Source organism: Xyrauchen texanus, chromosome 4 (genome assembly GCF_025860055.1).
Source record: "Xyrauchen texanus isolate HMW12.3.18 chromosome 4, RBS_HiC_50CHRs, whole genome shotgun sequence".
Taxonomy (NCBI): Eukaryota; Metazoa; Chordata; class Actinopteri; order Cypriniformes; family Catostomidae; genus Xyrauchen; species Xyrauchen texanus.
Genome location: NC_068279.1, coordinates 12,857,244 through 12,876,625, shown reverse-complemented (window position 1 = coordinate 12,876,625; position 19,382 = coordinate 12,857,244). Strand labels below are relative to the sequence as shown.

The 19,382-nt window shown below is 39.8% G+C and overlaps 1 protein-coding gene and 1 long non-coding RNA gene across 3 annotated transcripts in view; one reads left to right on the top strand and one right to left on the bottom strand.

Annotated features, from left to right (window-relative positions):
* The window catches only part of LOC127638347 (uncharacterized), a 91,264-nt gene that overhangs the window by 4,272 nt on the left and 67,610 nt on the right, over positions 1-19,382 (top strand). The window lies entirely within an intron of this gene.
* limk2 (LIM domain kinase 2) overlaps positions 1-19,382 on the bottom strand; it is a 44,194-nt gene that overhangs the window by 9,817 nt on the left and 14,995 nt on the right. Inside the window, exons 4-8 of the mRNA XM_052119691.1 lie at positions 7,696-7,805; positions 6,603-6,794; positions 5,620-5,725; positions 2,809-3,023; positions 473-659 (exon numbers count right to left, since the gene is read on the bottom strand). Coding sequence (XP_051975651.1) covers positions 473-659; positions 2,809-3,023; positions 5,620-5,725; positions 6,603-6,794; positions 7,696-7,805 — 810 coding nt within the window. The remainder of the gene's footprint in view (positions 1-472; positions 660-2,808; positions 3,024-5,619; positions 5,726-6,602; positions 6,795-7,695; positions 7,806-19,382) is intronic.

Below are 19,382 nucleotides of genomic sequence, written 5' to 3'. Positions count from 1 at the left end.
CATTTTTAATTTTTTATATTAGAACCAAATGATTTTCAAGACATTGGCTCCATTAACACATCTTGCACAAGTGTATTTTTCTTGTGATGCAAATGGAACATTGTATTAAAGTGCTTTTATACAGTGTACCAGCATACGTGACCAGCATAGTCTGATTCACAAATGAATGACTCTCATGAGCATTTTTTTTTATTGGTCAAAAAAACTCACGAATCACGAGTTATCAGTTTGAGACTGTCTAATAAATCGTTAACGGAATTGTTAAGAAACTTCAATCAGAACCATGGAATGTGAATTTGATTAAGAATAGTTAAATTCTTTGCGATTCACATCGGTACTCAGTATGAGGAAGTAAAGACCTGCCCTGTGAACTAAGGTTATTCAAATCCAGTGACCCATGTCCTACTGTCTGCATCACACAAGAAACAGACTGGTGACATAAATGGGAAAATGTTGTTTTGCATTAGCTCACCTTGATAGCCTGTCCAAAAAAGCCCTTTCCAAGGATTTCCCCGTGAATGAGGTCACAAGGACGGAAGATACGATGTGAGCAGCTGGAGGTAGAGCGGAGGGATTCAGAGCGCCCAATATCCCGGGTCAAGCCCTGGGGGTCTTTAAGAGATGCAGAGACTGGAGACTTGCATGTGCTGTTGCTACGTCTACAACACACAGACAACAGTATTGATTCTGTATAAACTTGAAAATATATATTGGAAATATATACAGCACTGCAAAAGTCTTAGGCACATAAGATGCTTCACAAAAACGTTTGTCTTAAGATGGTTATTTATATTTTCAGCTTTAGTGTGTCAATAGAAATTATACATTTTAGACTCCAAAACATTTATTTTCCAAATAGAATAACAGGCAGCCCTGCAAAAGATGACATGGTCCCCACAGAGCCCCACACTGAATATTGAGTCAGTCTGGGATTACATGAAGAGGCAGAAGCAATTGAGACAGCCGAAATAGATAGAACAACTGTGGCAAATTCTCCAAGAAGCTTAGAAGGTGGTCACACCAAATATTGATTTAGCTTTTTTATGTTTACTGGACTTTGCAAGACGTTAATTGATAAATGAAAACTATTTATGGCTTTATTTTTGAAAACATCCTCACTATGCAACATTTTCCCCAAGTGCCTGAAACATTTGCACAGTACTGTGTATATACACTCACCTAAAGGATTATTAGGAACACCATACTAATACTGAGTTTGACCCCCTTTTGCCTTCAGAACTGCCTTAATTCTACGTGGCATTGATTCAACAAGGTGCTGAAAGCATTCTTTAGAAATGTTGGCCCATATTGATAGGATAGCATCTTGCAGTTGATGGAGATTTGTGGGATGCACATCCAGGGCACGAAGCTCCCGTTCCACCACATCCCAAAGATGCTCTATTTGGTTGAGATCTGGTGACTGTGGGGGCCATTTTAGTACAGTAAACTCATTATCATGTTCAAGAAACCAATTTGAAATGATTCGAGCTTTGTGACATGATGCATTATCCTGCTGGAAGTTGCCATCAGAGGATGGTACATGGTGGCCATAAAGGGATGGACATGGTCAGAAACAATGCTCAGGTAGGCCGTGGCATTTAAACGATGCCCAATTGGCACTAAGGGGCCTAAAGTGTGCCAAGATAACATCCCCCACACCATTACACCACCACCACCACCAGCCTGCACAGTGGTAACAAGGCATGATGGATCCATGTTCTCATTCTGTTTACGCCAAATTCTGACTCTACCATCTGAATGTCTCAACAGAAATCGAGACTCATCAGACCAGGCAACATTTTTCCAGTCTTCAACTGTCCAATTTTGGTGAGCTCTTGCAAATTGTAGCCTCTTTTTCCTATGTGTAGTGGAGATGAGTGGTACCCGGTGGGGTCTTCTGCTGTTGTAGCCCATCCACCTCAAGGTTGTGCGTGTTGTGGCTTCACAAATGCTTTGCTGCATACCTCGGTTGTAACAAGTGGTTATTTCAGGCAAAGTTGCTCTTCTATCAGCTTGAATCAGTCGGCCCATTCTCCTCTGACCTCTAGCATCAACAAGGCATTTTCGCCCACAGGACTGCCGCATACTGGATGTTTTTCCTTTTCACACCATTCTTTGTAAACCCTAGAAATGGTTGTGCGTGAAAATCCCAGTAACTGAGCAGATTGTGAAATACTCAGACCGGCCCGTCTGGCACCAACAACCATGCCACGCTCAAAATGGCTTAAATCACCTTTCTTTCCCATTCTGACATTCAGTTTGGAGTTCAGGAGATTGTTTTGACCAGGACCACACCCCTAAATGCATTGAAGCAACTGCCATGTGATTGGTTGATTAGATAATTGCATTAATGAGAAATTGAACAGGTGTTCCTAATAATCCTTTAGGTGAGTGTCTATATATATATATATATATATATATATATATATATATATATATATAGACATCTATGCAATACTTTTTGAGCATATTTATTTTTTACAAAAATATTTTCTTAAAATGGTTATTTTAACATTCCCTTTGCAAATAGAATTGCATAGAAGAACAATGAGCCCTAAAACAGTCAGTCTGTGATTACATGGTGAAAAAAGCAACTGAGACAGCTTAAATAAATAGAAGAACTGTGGTGTATTCTACAAGAAGCTTGGAAAGTCAACAACCAAAAACTGTGTCCAGGTTTATCCAGGAGAATTAGTCACACCAAATATTGATTTAGCATTTTTAGGTTTACTGGACTTTGTATGATGTTAATGCATTCTTAATCTTTTTAAGTCAATTGCTAGGAATTGATTTGATGACGTAAGCTACCTGAGGGACCTTCTCTTTAATGCCCCACTGTCCACAGAGTCACTCCGCTCAATCTCAGCATCTGATGGGGAGGACAGACGCATTCGCGATGCTGCGGGGACACCGAGCTGGTTACGGGATGAGCCTAGGCGAAGTCGGTCCAGACGCTGTCTGACTGGATCATACTCTGTCAACAGCTGCAACGTGTGACTGGTCTGGTGGATGAGGTCCTCCACCTGCAACGAACACCACAACCACCAATCTTGATAAGCATCAAGAAAATCTGTACAATGGCTTTAAGTTATATGTATAAAAAAAATGTTAACTGGTTCATATAAATAACACTGATTTTACCTGCCAAGTATGCCTTTCCACACTTAAAAAGGTCTTCTTAAATGGGCCAAAAGAAATGGCAAAACCAACATTGCATTCCAAATCATGTAAAACATAGAAGCAGTGGAATACGTTTGAGATAACATTCCATTTTCTTTAGCCCTTCAAATCTGGATACCCAGTAATGTATATCTAACTATATCCCTAAGGTTGGATTCCAATATACACTACCGGTCAAAAGTTTTGAAACACTTACTCATTCTTTACTATAATATTTTTTTTTTCACATTTTAGAATAACAGTAAATTCATCAAAACTATTGAATAACATAAATGGAACAATGTGAATTATGTTGTGACTTAAAATCCAAAACAAATCAAAACTATGTAATATTTTAGTATCTTCAAATAGTCACACTTTGCCTAGAATTTGCAGACATGTACTCCTGACATTTTCTCAACCAACTTCTTGAGGTATCACCCTGGGATGCTTTTTAAACAGTATTGAAGGAGTTCCCATCTATATTGGGCACTTATTGGCTTCTTTTCTTTATTACAAGACAGACAACTCATATAAACTAGCTAAATGAGTTCTTTTCTGGCAAGCTTTATTCTTCATCAATTTAAAAAAAAAAAGTCATCTAAATTGCAGTCACCAAATTTGCTTGATTCTTGGCATGCTCCTTTAGGGTGCAGTTTAGTTCGCATGAAAAATTGCTAATGTGAAAGCTGTCATGCGGACCGGGGTGCGCACCGCAGTAACAAACCCGAGACTACCTTTAGGAGGAAGTCTGAGTTCTTTTGCAATGGAACTGTAGTGCAATTTGCATGAATGAAAAAGCAACTCTGACTCGGGAGCGCACTCGTTCAGGAAGTAACCTGCACATGCATTTTAGCCGATAACGACATCATTAGTTTCGACAACACACGAGGACCCACACATTCCTGAAAGTTCCAAAAAATGAATGACACGGCAATGGCATACAAGTACAATCAACACTATAATTACTGTCTGTCTGTCTATATGTACACCTTATAAATACTATTATAGGTTATAAATATATGTTATAATAGAAGATGACAGTAATCCAGCTAGTTTTGGGTGAGAACAGACCAAAATAAAACTTTTTTTCACTGTACATCTTGACAGCAGTCTCATTGGTGATCATGATTTCAAGCTCGATAATAATTCCTATAGCGCCATCTAGCATTCTGAGCATGCGTCAAGCACTAGGAAGTGTAATAGAGCTTGAAATCTTGATCGCCAAGAAGATTGCGGTCAAGATGTACAGTTGAAAAGGAGTAATATTTTGGTCTGTTCTCACCCTAAACTAACTGGATCTCTTCTGAATATATGGATTAAATCACTGGAGTTGTATGGAATACTTTAATGTTGCCTCTATCTCAGTTTTGGAGCTCCAAATTCCTGGTCACCATTCACTTGCATTGTATGGACCTATTCTTCTCCTGTAATATTCTTCTAAAAATCTTTTTTAAAAGTCATACATATCTGGGATGGCATGAGAGTGTGTAAATGATGAGCACTGTCAATCAAACAAGTTTCATCAGCTGTCCCGTAATTTATGCAATTTATTGTACTTCTGATACTCGGTAAATTTAAAGTCAGTTACTTTAATACTTTTACTTAAGTATTTTTCTCATGAACTACTTTAACTTGAGTCAGTTTTCATGAAGGTATGTTTACTTTTACTTAAGTATGACACATGTACACTTTATACAACACTGAATAAATGTGAATGGTGAATGAGATACAACTAGTCTATTCCAATATATTTCGAATTGCGGGACATTAGGCTGCTCATTACATTGGGGATATTGCTGCCAAACTTTAGTAACAAAATAAATTCAAAAATCCCAGTGTAAGAGATTAAGCAGAGCAATACAGATAAGACAAGTGTTAAGAGGAAACTGTGGGAAAACAAACTCAAATTTGAAATGCATGATAAGAATGCAAAGCATTTTCATAGTCAATCTATTCACCACACCACTTGGTATAAAAGCTAATATTAAAGCAATGTTTCAAAAATGAATATCCTGTCATTTACTCATCTTTATGTTGTTCCAAACCTGCATGACTTTCTTCTGAGGAACATGAAATTAGTTATTTATACCACAATTGCAAAGCTTCTTTTTTCCATACAATGAATGTGAATAGTGACCATGACTATCAAGACTTTAAGTGAATAATGAATCAGTCTGCTCATCAAACAAAGCTATTGTATGGCTTCAGAAGACTTGAGTTGTATGGGCTAAATTTATGGTGACTCAAGTTGATGTACTTTTTGGAGCTTGACAGCCTCTAGTCCTCACCCACCCTCTTTGTATGGAAGATATCAGCTCAAATAATCTGCTAAAAATCTAATTTGGGTTTTCACAAAAAAAAAGAAAAATAAATTATATGGTTTTGGAACAATATTAGGGTTAGTAAATGATTGGGTGAACTATCCATTTAACATGCTGGTGCTAAAATGAAGCATACTTCCTCCTCCATCAGAGCTGTCACTGGGAGCCCATTGATCTCCAGGATCCGGTCCCCAACGTGGATGGCATTCCGAACCTCTGGACTAATATGCATACCTCTGACTCTGTAAGGACAAGATGTTTTGGGTGGTTTACTTCATCAAAGCCAGGTAAATATCACAGTTTATGTTATTGTTTTGCATACAGGGGGGACAATGAAGAACAACATGGGAACAACTTGATTTTTTGTGCAGGAGGAACAAAGGAAAAACTGGCAGTTTGTGCCATCATTTCCACACGAGCAGTCGTATCACCACGGTTATGCAACACATTCCATATGGCACTAACAATGTCTCTAGCATGGGGTGTGGCAGCATTGTGGCAAATCTCTGAGGTGATAAATAACTTTCGTCAGTAAGCCTCTATTCCAAATGTTCCCTCATTTAATCTGCCAAAACTGTCTGGCTGCCTGCCTTTACCAGGACTCAAACGAAGATCTCAAATAAGAGTGAGGAAAGCATGAAGATTTTTCGAGTCAAAGAATTGGAACACTCGACAAAGTCCTAAACATCCCTTGCATGTTCATTTATATAAAGGATAGTTCATGCAGAAATGTATTTTTCATCATTTACTCACTCATGTTCTTCTGTGGAACACAAAAGGAGTTGTGAGGGAGAATGTTAGGGACTGACTGACTCCGTCACCATTCACTTTCATTGTATGGGGGAATTTTTTTTTTAAAAGCATTCTTCACAATTTCTCCTCATGTTCCACAGATGTCAGTCAGTCATACAGCTTTTGAAATGACATGAGGGTGATTAAAGAATAGAATTTTCATTTTGGATGAACTAAATATTATTTGGAACACATTTAATATTAAGGCTCATTAGATAATTTAAAGGAAATTATTATTTTTTCCAATGGATGGAATGGATCAAATCTAATTTAGCATTGAAAATGCAGAAAAAGTCCACCGATTCACTGCATCTAGTCAGTACTTACTCTTTGACCTGTACACTGGCTGTGGCACTGGTGCAGTCTCTAATAACGCTGACAGAGAAGCCCCGTTTACCATTTGTGGCAGCGGGCATGGACACCAATGTCACTGTGTGAGGGAGCAAGTCGGTTGGAGAGTCGGCCAAATCACGTTTCTCCAACATCGGAGTCAGGACCTCCTGCTTGTAGCATTTACCACTGCGTGAGAAACAGAAGTTGATGAACTTGACTAGAGTCCTTAAAGCACAATTTGGGCAAGACCTGACAAGAGCAATACACCTCTAGACATGTTACGAAACACTTTTCAAGAAAGCATTTTTGTCAACACTTGGAAAAAAAAAGAGAGAGAATAAACAAACAATACAGCAAATTACAACTGCTAATGTATGTGGTGTTAATATGATGTAAATATGGTTTCTCAACAATAGAGTCTAGAGCTAATAAATATAAAGTTCTTACATTAGTATTGTTTGGATTCAATATGTAAAATTTCCTGTAAAATTTGGGGTTAAAAGGAGTGTTCCGGGTTCAATACAAGTTAAGCTGAAATTAGTTTGTGGCATAATGTTGATCACTACAAAAATACATTTGATCAGTTTGAAAAGATATTTTATAAAACATAAAATGAAAAAAATATGGATTTGTCCCTTGTTTATGAAAAAAGCATGTGGCCAGTCCATAAACATTAAAATGCAAATGTTTCAAAATTATAGCCATAAGACACAAACATATTGTGTGCTAACATGATTTTTAGTGTTATAAAATTGCTTACTAACCTTGTGTGTAAAGCTATATCCAATAATAATACAATGTTGTCACGACGACATAAACCCTGTAATCTGGAAAATGTGGTAAATCACTTATTTTAACTCGTGTTAAAAAGTAATATTTACATCTTGAATATATACTTTTGAAACGGTATGTATTTTAATGTTTATGGACTGGCCCCATTTACTTCCATTGTAATTTAGTATGTGGTAATCAACGTTATGCTACAAATGCTGTCGAATTTAACTTTTATAGAGCATGGAACATTCCTCAGTACAGAAAAGTTTCCGCACAAGCACAGCTGGTAGTTGACATGTGTAAAGTTTCTCACCAGTAGAGTTTGGCACGTTCCACTAAGGCATATGTATCCCGTTCCTCAATCACCACCCTGCAGCTCAAACACACAAAGCATTCGGGGTGGTATTTATAGTCTCCTGCCACCTGAAACACACGAAAGCCCAGTGCAGATCAGCAAACCACCAAAGCGCCTCAAGCTTTTACCCCTAATGGTACATTGTACAGTACATCCCAACAGCGAATCCTCCGTGCCCCTGTTACGCTCACACAGTAGTACTCCTGTAGCTCGCTGTCTGTCAATACAAGGCAGTTGTGGATGTTTTCATTGTGCATCATCAGTTTTGTGTCAGTACATTGATTTTGTTCAGTCTGCGTTCCTTGGCAATGACGCAAGCATGCGTGCCAGCTTTCTCTTCAACACCTGCAAGTGTCTGATATCAGAGGTGATATAATGCTGCCAGCTCCTCCCAGAAACAATGATCCCATGCCCTTTTAACAACACATCATGTGCGTCAATAGCGGTCTAAACCCTACTTTCACATTTCTTCTCTAATTCTGGCTGTCTCTCTGATCCTCTCTTTTTTTTTCTCTTTCTCCCATTTTCTCCCCAATTTTGGTATGCACAATTCCCAATGCGCTCTAGGTCCTCGTGGTGGCTTAGTGACTCTCCTCAATCCGGGTGGGGGAGGATGAATCTCAGTTGCCTCTGCGTCTGAGACCGGCAATCCACACATCTTATCACGTGGCTTGTTGAGCACATAACCACGGAGACATAGCGCATGTGGAGGCTTCACGCTATTCTCCGAGGCATCCACGCACAACTCACAATGCGCCCCACCAAGAGCGAGAACCACATTATAGTGATCATGAGGAAGTTACCCCATGTGACTCTACCCTCCCTAGCAACCGGGCCAATTTGGTTGCTTAGGAGACCTGGCTGGAGTCACTCCGCATGCCCTGGATTCGAACTCGCGACTCTAGAGGTGGTAGTCAGTGTCTTTACTTGCTGAGCTACAGAGGCCCCCTCTGCTCCTCTTTTAGATCTAAGAAAATAAACAATTCTGAGAAAATAAAAGGCTTTTGTTATCTGAAATGCTTTTGATGTTTTAGTTTTTTTTATTGCATCTTATTTCATGCCTGTGTCTTTTACTTTGACACTCAAAAATTATTAGACCCTGAGTAATGAATAAATCACAACAAGGCCATCAAATGCAGAACCACACACAAAAACATTTTAAACCTTTGATGTATGAATTGTTAAAGCACAATGGAAATACTTTTGATGTTTCTTTTACATCAAAACAACAATATAATAATTCCCAACCTTTGGTAATTATTTTTTGGGGGGCAAAAATGCCCCAGTAGTAAATTGTCAAATAAAGTTTTTACTTTATTTGACATTTGATAGAACATAGTCTATTCCAGGTTATTAAGTGATTGGCATAAAAATTGTAGTCTTCAGTAGTAGAAAAATGTTAAGGTAAAAATGTAAAAAAAACTTAATGAAAATACAATGATAACCCTTTGTCGGCTATTTTCGAATTATGTTGTCATATATGAAAAAACAAACACATAATGGCATAAAAAGTATAACCATAGACATCAACTATGGTAATTATTACTAAGTCTATAATTCTATACATGCGTGTTAATGGCTGAAAGGATACGCCATATTTTTTATTTTTTGCTTGTGCTTTTTTCGTATTTTTATTTTGTTTAGTTTTTTCTTATTGATTCTGTTGTGAATATGTTAATAATGGTCTTTTTTTTTTTTTTCAAACTTATCAGATTAAAGTAATAAAAAAAGGACAGCCATATAGAATATGAGTAACAGTCAAAAGTAATCACCCATGTTGTTTCGGATGCAATATCACGCCCGCTGAGAGCAGCGCATGTGCCAGGCATCCTGAACCAGGGAGCGGACATGCTGTCCAGAGACAAGGTTCTCCCAGGAGAATGGTCTCTCCACCCCCTGACGGTTCAGTGGTTATGGCAAACCTTTGGCAAGGCGGAGGTCGACCTCTTCGCCCCCAGGGAAAATGCGCACTGCCCCCTTTTCTTCTCAAAGAGCACGGACGCGCTCACCCAAGTCTGGCCGAGCCACCCCTTGTATGCTTTTCCCCCGATCGCGATGCTACCTCAGGTCATCAGTCGGATCAGGGAAGTGAAATGTGCAGTGCTCCTGGTAGCCCCTCTCTGGAAAAACCAGACATGGTTTCCAGAACTGATGCAGATGATGCAATCTGCCCCATGGCCGATTCCGCTGAGGCTAGACTTCCTCAGGCAGGCCAACGGGATGATTCTTCATCCCCGCCCCGATCTGTGGGCCCTCCATGCATGGCCCCTCAACGGGTTCCCGAGAACCTCCCCAGTGGAGTTTTGAGAACCATCACGGAGGCGCGAGCGCCCTCTACGAGACGCTTATATGCCCAAAAGTGGAAAGTGTTCAGTGACTGGTGTGATACCAAGAGCTTGAACCCCAAATCGTGCGAGATACCAAGTGTACTCGCCTTTTTGCAAGAGCTGCTGGAGGCGGGCCGCACACCCTCCACGCTCAAAGTCTATGTGGCTGCCATAGCGGCGTCACACAATCCTGATAAAGGACGTTCATTAGGGAAAAACGACCTAATCATTCGTTTCCTAAGAGGCGCTAGGAGGATGAACACCCCTCGCCCCCCCTCGGTGCCGATCTGGGACCTGGCCACGGTCCTGGACACACTCAAGAGTGCCCCGTTCGAACCTCTCCGAACAGTGCACCTTAAACAGCTCTCGCTCAAAACTGCGCTCTTGCTGGCGCTCGCCTCAGTCAAGAGAGTGGGCGACCTGCACGCGCTGTCATCAAGCGCTGCTTGCCTGGAATTTGGACCTAACGACTGCAGAGTTGTCCTTAGGCCAAAGCACGGGTATATTCCTAAAGTGCTCTCCACACCCTTCAGAGTACAGGTGATATCTCTGGCAGCGCTATCGTCCCCAGCGGACGAAAGCGACGCTAATTTACTCTGCCCGGTCAGGGCGCTCAGAGTATATTTGGAACGTTCTGCCCCGTTCAGACAGACGGAACAATTATTTGTATGCTTTGGCGGCCGCACTAAAGGTCTCGCAGTTTCAAAGCAAAGAATATCGCGCTGGATAGTGGATGCTATAGGCTGGCTTATGAAGCCAAGGGCCTTCAATGCCCCTTAGGCATCAGAGCTCACTCTATGAGGAGCATGGCCTCCTTGTGGGCGTGGTCGAGTGGGATACCCATTGAAGATATTTGTGCGGCGGCAGGCTGGGCCTCGCCTTCGACATTTATCAGGTTTTATAACCTACAGGTCCCCTCATTGCATTCCAACATTCTATCAGCCTGACTGTAGAATGGACTGGAGTATGTATATGCTGAGCATTATCTCCTCCCTTATAGGTCCGTCTCTGACTGACTTAGAGGATTTTTTATGCATATCAATACATAGAAAAATCAGTACAGAAGTTATGTGCTTGTGTTTTTACAATGAGCGCCCCACCATGGACCTCCTTGGGGCAAAGGCACTCTGTATTTTCCCATTATATAGCTCGCCGTTGGCCGGCTTGTTGGATAATCACTTTGCTTTAAGGCTCAGGCATCCGCCTCTGGCTTTATAGAGCGAAGTCAGCACGCACGGCGTTTTGCATGGTGTTCCCATAGCGTAAGCTACTTACGCAATAGGAGAGACCTCTCGAGAGGGAACGACTCGGTTACTAACGTAACCTCGGTTCCCTGAGAGGAGGGAATGAGTATTGCGTAAGCTGCCGTGCTTGTGCTTGGTCAGTTCGCTTCAGTCGATTGAACCTAAAGAACTCTCATGACGGGGCGCCTAATATATAGCCTTAGCCACGCTAATCTTGGCGGGCTCTGAGCGCGCGGGCGCGAAGCGCGCGCTCATTGGTCGCGCGTTCAGAGTCGCCCCGTCATTGGTTCGAGCAAGTTGCCGCAGCACAGCCAGTGACCGAGCTGCCTCGCTCATTGCTGTCTGCTGTGCAGCTGCAATGCGTTTTACATAAAGACTTCAATACTTCTCGAGAAACGGAGTTGTCCCATAGCGTAAGCTACTTACGCAATACTCGTTCCCTCCTCTCAGGGAACCGAGTCGTTATCACCCAGGTAAAGTTGCAAATTGTTGTTCATTTGCATTATAGGTTATGTCTACGGATGATCAAGCTCTTTCCTAGTCCATTTTCAACTCACCTGACCAATCACGCTCTCTTCAGAAGTTTGCTACTGATCAATCACGGTTTCTCTTTCAAGCACATGCTGAAATACAGAACCGCACCGCAGATATTTACGAGTCTTGTATGTGTGGCGCACGAGGATGACGATACAGTTTTTGATAATGTATGTTTTATACAGAACAGCGCATCGCTTATGTGCAGTTATTTTAGAGCACTACACATTTACCTCAGTTGCACATCTGCCCAATTCCAAATATGTTTGGCCACGACAAGTGTAAACAAATTTAAAGTAACCCCATGGCACCGGAATTGTGTGGAGCGAGGAGGAGACGAGACCATGTATGGAAGGAGCATAAAATGCCACACCGTAACTTCTACTGGTAACACACAGAAAAAACACTTTCTTCATTCAAAATAAAAGGCTTGATAAAATAATTACATTTCCTTCAAAATAGATGCTTGAGACTTTATAGAATCAGTGCACACTCAATTATAACAGAAATAGATTACTATTAGCCTATATATTACTGTAGGGTATGGGGATATAATAATACGGTTTACAATAATTAATAATACATTTAAGAATGGATCTTAAGAGGATGCAAATGTAAACACCCTAAAGAGTAACTGTTTTTATTTGCAGTAAAGAATGGGCAAAACAAGCCTTAATTTTGGTCAAATGGAATAATTAACTAGTTAGCAGTTCTAACAACTTGTTTAACATGAGAGCTACTGTTTAATGTAATTTTATGTTTTTTGTTATTTTAGAATCAAGATCTAAAGCAGTGCCAACAGTATTTCATTTATATATTTTCAAATTGTGCAGCCCTGTAATTAATTTTCAAATAACAGAATAATCTTGATTAATAATCGTGATTAAAATTTAGAGTATAATAATAATTTTCACCATTATCGTGCAGCCCTATACACAGTGCATCCGGAAAGTATTCACAGCGCTTCACTTTTTTTGTTATAGCCTTATTCCAAAACGGATTTATTTTCCTCAAAATTCTACAAACAATACCCCATAATGACATGAAAAAGTTTGTTTGAAATCTTTGCAAATGTATTACAAACAAAAAAAGAAAAGAATCACATGTACATAATTATTCACAGCCTTTGCTCAATACTTTGTTGAAGCACCTTTGGCACCAATTACAGCCTCAAGTCTTTTTGTGTATGATGATACATGTTTGGCACACCTATTTTTGGGTTGTTTCTCCCATTCTTATTTGCAGGACCTCTCAAGCTCCATCAGGCTGGATGGGGAGCATCGGTGCAAAGCCATTTTCAGATCTCTCCAGAGATGTTCAATCAGGTTCAAGTCTAGGCTCTGGCTGGGCCACTCAAGGACATTCACAGAGTTGTCCCGTAGCCACTCCTTTGTTATCTTGGCTGTGTGCTTAGGGTCGTTGTCCTGTTGGAAGATGATGTGCTCTGGAGCAGGTTTTCATCAAGGATGTCTCTGTACATTGCTGCATTCATCTTTCCCTCAATCCTGACTAGTCTCCCAGTTCCTGCCGCAGAAAAACATCCCCACAGCATGAAGCTGCCACCACCATGCTTCACTGTAGGGATGGTATTGGCCAGGTGATGAGCAGTGCCTGGTTTCCTCCAGACATGACGCTTGCCATTCAGACCAAAGAGTTTTTTGTTTCTCATGGTCTGAGAGTCCTTCAGGTGCCTTTTGGCAAACTCCAGGTGGGCGGTCATGAGCCTTTTACTGAGGAGTGGCTTCCGTCTGGCCACTCTACCATACAGGCCTGATTGGTGGAGTGCTGCAGAGATGGTTGTTCTTCTGGAAGGTTCTCCTTTCTCAACAGAGAAATGCTTGAGTGACCATCGGGTTCTTGACCAGCTCTAGGAAGAGTCCTGGTGGTCCCAAACTTCTTCCATTTACAGATTATGGAGGCCACTGTGCTCATTGGGACCTTCAATGCTGCAGAAATTTTTCTGTACCCTTCCCTAGAACTGTGCCTCTTATACAATCCTGTCTCGGAGGTCTACAGACAATTCCTTGGACTTCATGGCTTGGTTTGTGCTCTGACATGCACCATTAACTGTGGGACCTTATATAGACAGGTGTGTGCCTTTCCAAATCATGTCCAATAAACTGAATTTACCACAGGTGGACTCCAATCAAGTTGTGGAAACATCTCAAGGATGATCAGTGGAAACAGGATGCACCTGAGCTCAATTTTGAGTGTCATGGCAAAGGCTGTGAATACTTGTGTACATTTTGTTTTTTATTTTGAATAAATTTGCAAAGATTTTAATCAAACTTCTTTCACGTTGTCATTATGGGGTATTGTTTGTAGAATTTTGAGGAAAGTAATTAATTTAATCCATTTTGGAATAAGGCTGTAACATAAAATGTGGAAAAATTGAAGCGCTGTGAATACTTTCTGGATGCACTGTAGTAGCTTTTCTTGCTGCTGCTTAGAAAGAGATTACAAATAAAACTCACAGGTAACAACACTTCGTTGCGCCAAGACAGGATGGTTACTGCAAACAGAGGCTAACAAAACAAGGGTTATAAAATGGAAAAGACAACTTAACTTCTTATTTTAAAATGGAAAATGATTTGCACAATTGCCTCTGGCTCTTCCTCTCATTCTGCTTAGATGGAGAAAGTATGAGATCATGCTGAGGTTTCATTTAACATGAACCACAAAAGACAGATTAGCAAAAATGCTCAATGAGCTGTGAATCAAGATCACAGTGTTTGACTAACCAAATTCTTGAGTCATTTCTCAGCTGGGTAAGCCACGCCTCTGCATTCAGACCAGTCAACAATCAGAGTTTAGAACTTGCAGACTGGAAATTAGAGGAATATATGCCTTCCTGGTTAAGGTCTTGCTCATTCTAGGTATCGGGGAAATGTGTCACCATTACAAAATTACTGTCTATATCATAACATTAAATTCAGTCTGCATTTACTGTGCCTTGTTCGAGGGCAGTACCAAAGTTGTTTATTGCAAAAACATTGGGAAATAATAATAATAATAATAAAAAAAAAGATTGTAAATGTATTAATGTTACAATATCAAATAAAATAATTTAATAATTAGATTAAATATGATAATTAATTAATTAAAATATAAAAAAAAAAAAAATAAAAAAAAATCACAAATAATAATAAACAATTGTTTGTTGATATGACTGCTTACAGAAACAGCACGATGAATTCTGATGTGGTTAAGGCAATCCTTTCTGCTCGGATTCAACCAAATGCTGCAAAACTGAGAGGACGGCGCTTCACAATACTGATGGTCAGTGACCAAAACATAGTGTGAAAGCAACCTAAGAGCTTTTTAAGGCAAAAAAGTGGAATATTCTTCAATGGCTGAGTCAGTCACCTGACCTCTACCCAATTGAACATGCATTTCACTTGCTGAAGACAAAACCGACAGCAGAAAGTCCCAAAAACAAGCAGCAACATAAGACCACTGCAGTAAAGAGAGGAAACACAGAATTTGGAGATGTGAATGATTTCCAGACTTCAGACAGTCATTCACTGCAAAAGGACTTTCACCAAGTATTAAGAATAATAATTTTATTATGTCCAACATTTGTTTGTCCAATTACTATTGAGCACCTGAAAATGGGAGGTCTGTGTATAAAACATACATTAATTCCTAAACTGTTCACCCAATTCGGATGCAAATTAAAGCTGACAGTCTGCACTTCAATCACATAATCATTGCTTCATTTCAAACAGTATTTTTTCTTACCTTGCATAATTTAACAGGCCTTGTTTATGCTGGCATCTGCCTAGTTTGCCTTGCTTCTACCTAGTGATGTGAATTTGCGGCAAAATACTGTAGAGCTTGATTAGACGTGCAGCTTAAGTGAACAATAAAAGACACAAGATGCGCTTTCTCCTCCCTTTTAAAGATAATAAGCAAATGCATTTTCATACCCTAAATATGTACAGTTAAGTCAGATGTTTACATACAACTTTGCCAAATACATTTATTAATAACATTAAAAGTGGGTGGTGGTGGTGTAGTGGTCTAAGCACATAACTGGTAATCTGGTAATCAGAAGGACGCTGGTTCAAGCCCCACAGCCACCACCATTGTGTCCTTGAGCAAGGCACTTAACTCCAGGTTGCTCCAGGGGGATTGTCCCTGTAATAAGGGCTCTGTACTCTGTAAGTCGCTTTGGATAAAAGCGTCTGCCAAATGCATAAATGTAAATGTAAAAGTATTTCACAATTCCTGACATTTAATCGTAGAACACATTTCCTGTCTTAGGTCAGTTAGGATCACTCCTTTATTTTAAGAATGTGAAATTTCAGAATAACAGTAGGCAGAATGATTTACATTTATTTCATTGATCAAATTATCCGGTGGGTCAGAAGTTTACATACACTTTGTTAGTTTTTGTAGCATTGCCCTTAAATTGTTTAACTTGGGTCAAACATAATTGTGGCCCATTCCTCCAGACAGAACTGGTGTAACGGAATCAGGTTTGTAGGCCTCCTTGCTCACACACGCTTTTTCATTTCTGCCCAAAAATTTTCTATCGGGTTGAGGTCAGGGCTTTGTGATGGCCACTCCAAAACCTTGACTTTGTTGACCATAAGCCATTTTGCCACATCTTTGGAGGTATGCTTGGGGTCATTATCCATTTGGAAGACCCATTTGCTACCGAGCTTTAACTTCATGGCTGATGTCTTGAGATGTTGCTTCAATATAGCCACATCATTTTCCTTCCTGCCATGTATTTTGTGAAGTGCACCAGTCCCTCCTGCAGCAAAACACCCCACAACATGATGCTGCCATCCCCATGCTTCACAGTTGGGATGGTGTTCTTCGGCTTGCAAGCCTCACCCTTTTTCCTCCAAATATAACAATGGTCATTATGGCCAAAAAGTTACATTTTTGTTTTATCAGACCAGAGGATATTTCTCAAAAAAGGAAGATCTTTGTCTCCATGAGCATTTGGAAACTGTATTCTGGCTTTTTATGGCAGCTTTGAAGCAGTGGCTTCTTTCTTGCTGAGCAGCCTTTCAGGTCATGTCGCTGTAGGACTATTTTTTACTGTGGATATATATACTTGTCTATCTGTTTCCTCCAGCATCTTCACAAGGTCCTTTGCTGTTGTTCTGGGATTGAGTTGCACTTTTTGCACCAAACTACATTTCCCTTCTAGGAGACAGCATGTGTCTCCTTCCTGAGCAGTATGATGGCATTCACTGCAAAAGGACTTTCACCAAGTATTAAGAATAATAATTTTATTATGTCCAATATTTGTTTGTTCAATTACTATTGAGCACCTGAAAATGGGAGGTCGGTGTATAAAACATACATTAATTCCTAAACTGTTCACCCAATTCGGATGTAAATCTGCATGGTCCCATTGTGTTTATACTTGCGTACTATTGTTTGTACAGATGAACATGGTACCTTCAGGCATTTGGAAATTGTTCCTAGTTGCATTTGAAGGTAATTTGAAGGTAGGCCTTAAAATACATCCACAGGTACACCTCTAATTCAGTACATCTCCTATCAGAAGCTAATTGTCTAAAGGCTTGACATCATTTTCTAGAATTTTCCAAGTTGCTTAAAGGCACAGTTAACTTGGTGTATGTAAACTGACCCACTGGAATTGTGATAGTCAATTAAAAGTGAAACAACCTGTCCGTAAACAATTGTTGGAAAAATTACTTGTCATCACAAAGTAAATGTCCTAAACGACTTGCCAAAACTATAGTTTGCTAATGTTAAATCTGTGGAGTGGTAAACAAATTTAGTTTTAATGACTTCAACCTAAGTGTATGAAAACTTCTGACTTCAACTGTATGATATGGCTAACTATTATTTGCATTTAGGATTGTTTTTCTCTGCCATCCACAACTAGAACAGACCCACTGCAGTTTAAAACCAATACTTTACATTACAGCTAATTTGGTTAAGATAATCTGTGTGGCCAGAATGTCATGTGTAAAAAAAAACAAATTAAATGTTACGACTCTACCAAATGGAGCAACTTTAGATCAAAAAATTTGGAGGTAAAAAGAAAGAGAAACAAAAATGACCAAGGTTTCGGAACAATGGAAGATTTAACGAGGGCAGCCAAAGATAAAAATAAGTCCATCAAGTTTAGTATTTGTTCAAGAATCTTCATTAGAACACATAATTATGAGGAATTAGTCTGACAAACGTATTTCAACAAACACTTGAGCTGTGAGGACGACGTGGTTTCCTCTGCCAGTCATTGAGAGGTTTTGACACCCCGCTGCTTGTGCTTTCTGGGCCCACAACTGGGAACGCACGCCTGACCAGAAATACTTGGCATCCTTCAATCTGAGCTCAAACAGAAAAGGCCCATTATGTGTTTTTCTTGCTGGCAAATTCTTCTCACTCCCCTCTTTCTCCAAAGTTCCTTTTAGGTCCTCTATTAATCCAATTAAAAACTCCTTTCACTGAGCAGCGATTTGATTACATTAGAGACAAATTCATCAATCTCACTTTCATGTTGATATGGCACACATTAGTGTTATGATTACATATATTAATTTATGAGAAATGATTCACAGTAAGGATGAACCATTCTTGGATAAGGACTAGGGGTGTAACGGTATGAAATGTTCACGATAACCTTCACAAAAAACACAGCGGTATTATGGTGCCTTACTAAAAATAAATTAAAGTACAGCAACGAGTCGTTTGACTGGATGATGGCCAATGATGTGATGTTGGGGCATTTTCTGTATGAATTTGAAATCTTTTTAGTGCATTGATGCCATTCCTAATTGATTTTTGAAACACAGGCTACATTATAAATTATAATGCATAGGCCTATTTTAAAATATCCAGGTATTTGCAAAGTTCTTTTTTATGCTGTTTTGAAATATAATAATAATGTTAAAGGGGTCATGACATGAGAAACCAAATTTGCCTTGATCTTTTGGTATATAAGAGGTCTTTGTATCATTAAAACGTCCTGCAAGTTTAATATTTTAAGACGTCCTCCCCATTCTAAACGAATCATTTATTTAATCAAGCTCAAAATACAGCTCGTTCTGGATTCATGGTTAGAAGTGACGTGTCGGTTAGAAGTGACGTAACAGCGTTTGCATATGACCGCCTCCAGCACAAGATAACTACGATTTAAGCACAAGACAACTACGCTCATTTCAGTATCGCCGTCGCCTCACAAGTGTTCAGTCGATGGACAGCGAGCTCTGACAGAGACTACTTGTGCACAGGAAAATTACGATGCCACACAAATGTGCTGTTCCTGGCTGTGGTCAAACAAAACCTCTGAATAAGCTGCTGAAAGATCCAGACGTCAGGGAAAAATGGATGCAGTTTATTTTTTGCGGACGTTCCAGTCACGGCAGTGTTAACTTAAGCGTTTGTTCTGTACATTTTAAGGATGACTGTTTTGAGAACAAATCTCAATATGATGCTGGCTTTGCCAGAAAACTGTTGCTCAAAGATAAGTCCGTGCCGACTATTCTGGGAACAACGACGACGCAAACTGTAAGTAATCTATTTTAAACTTTAAACTACTTTTTAA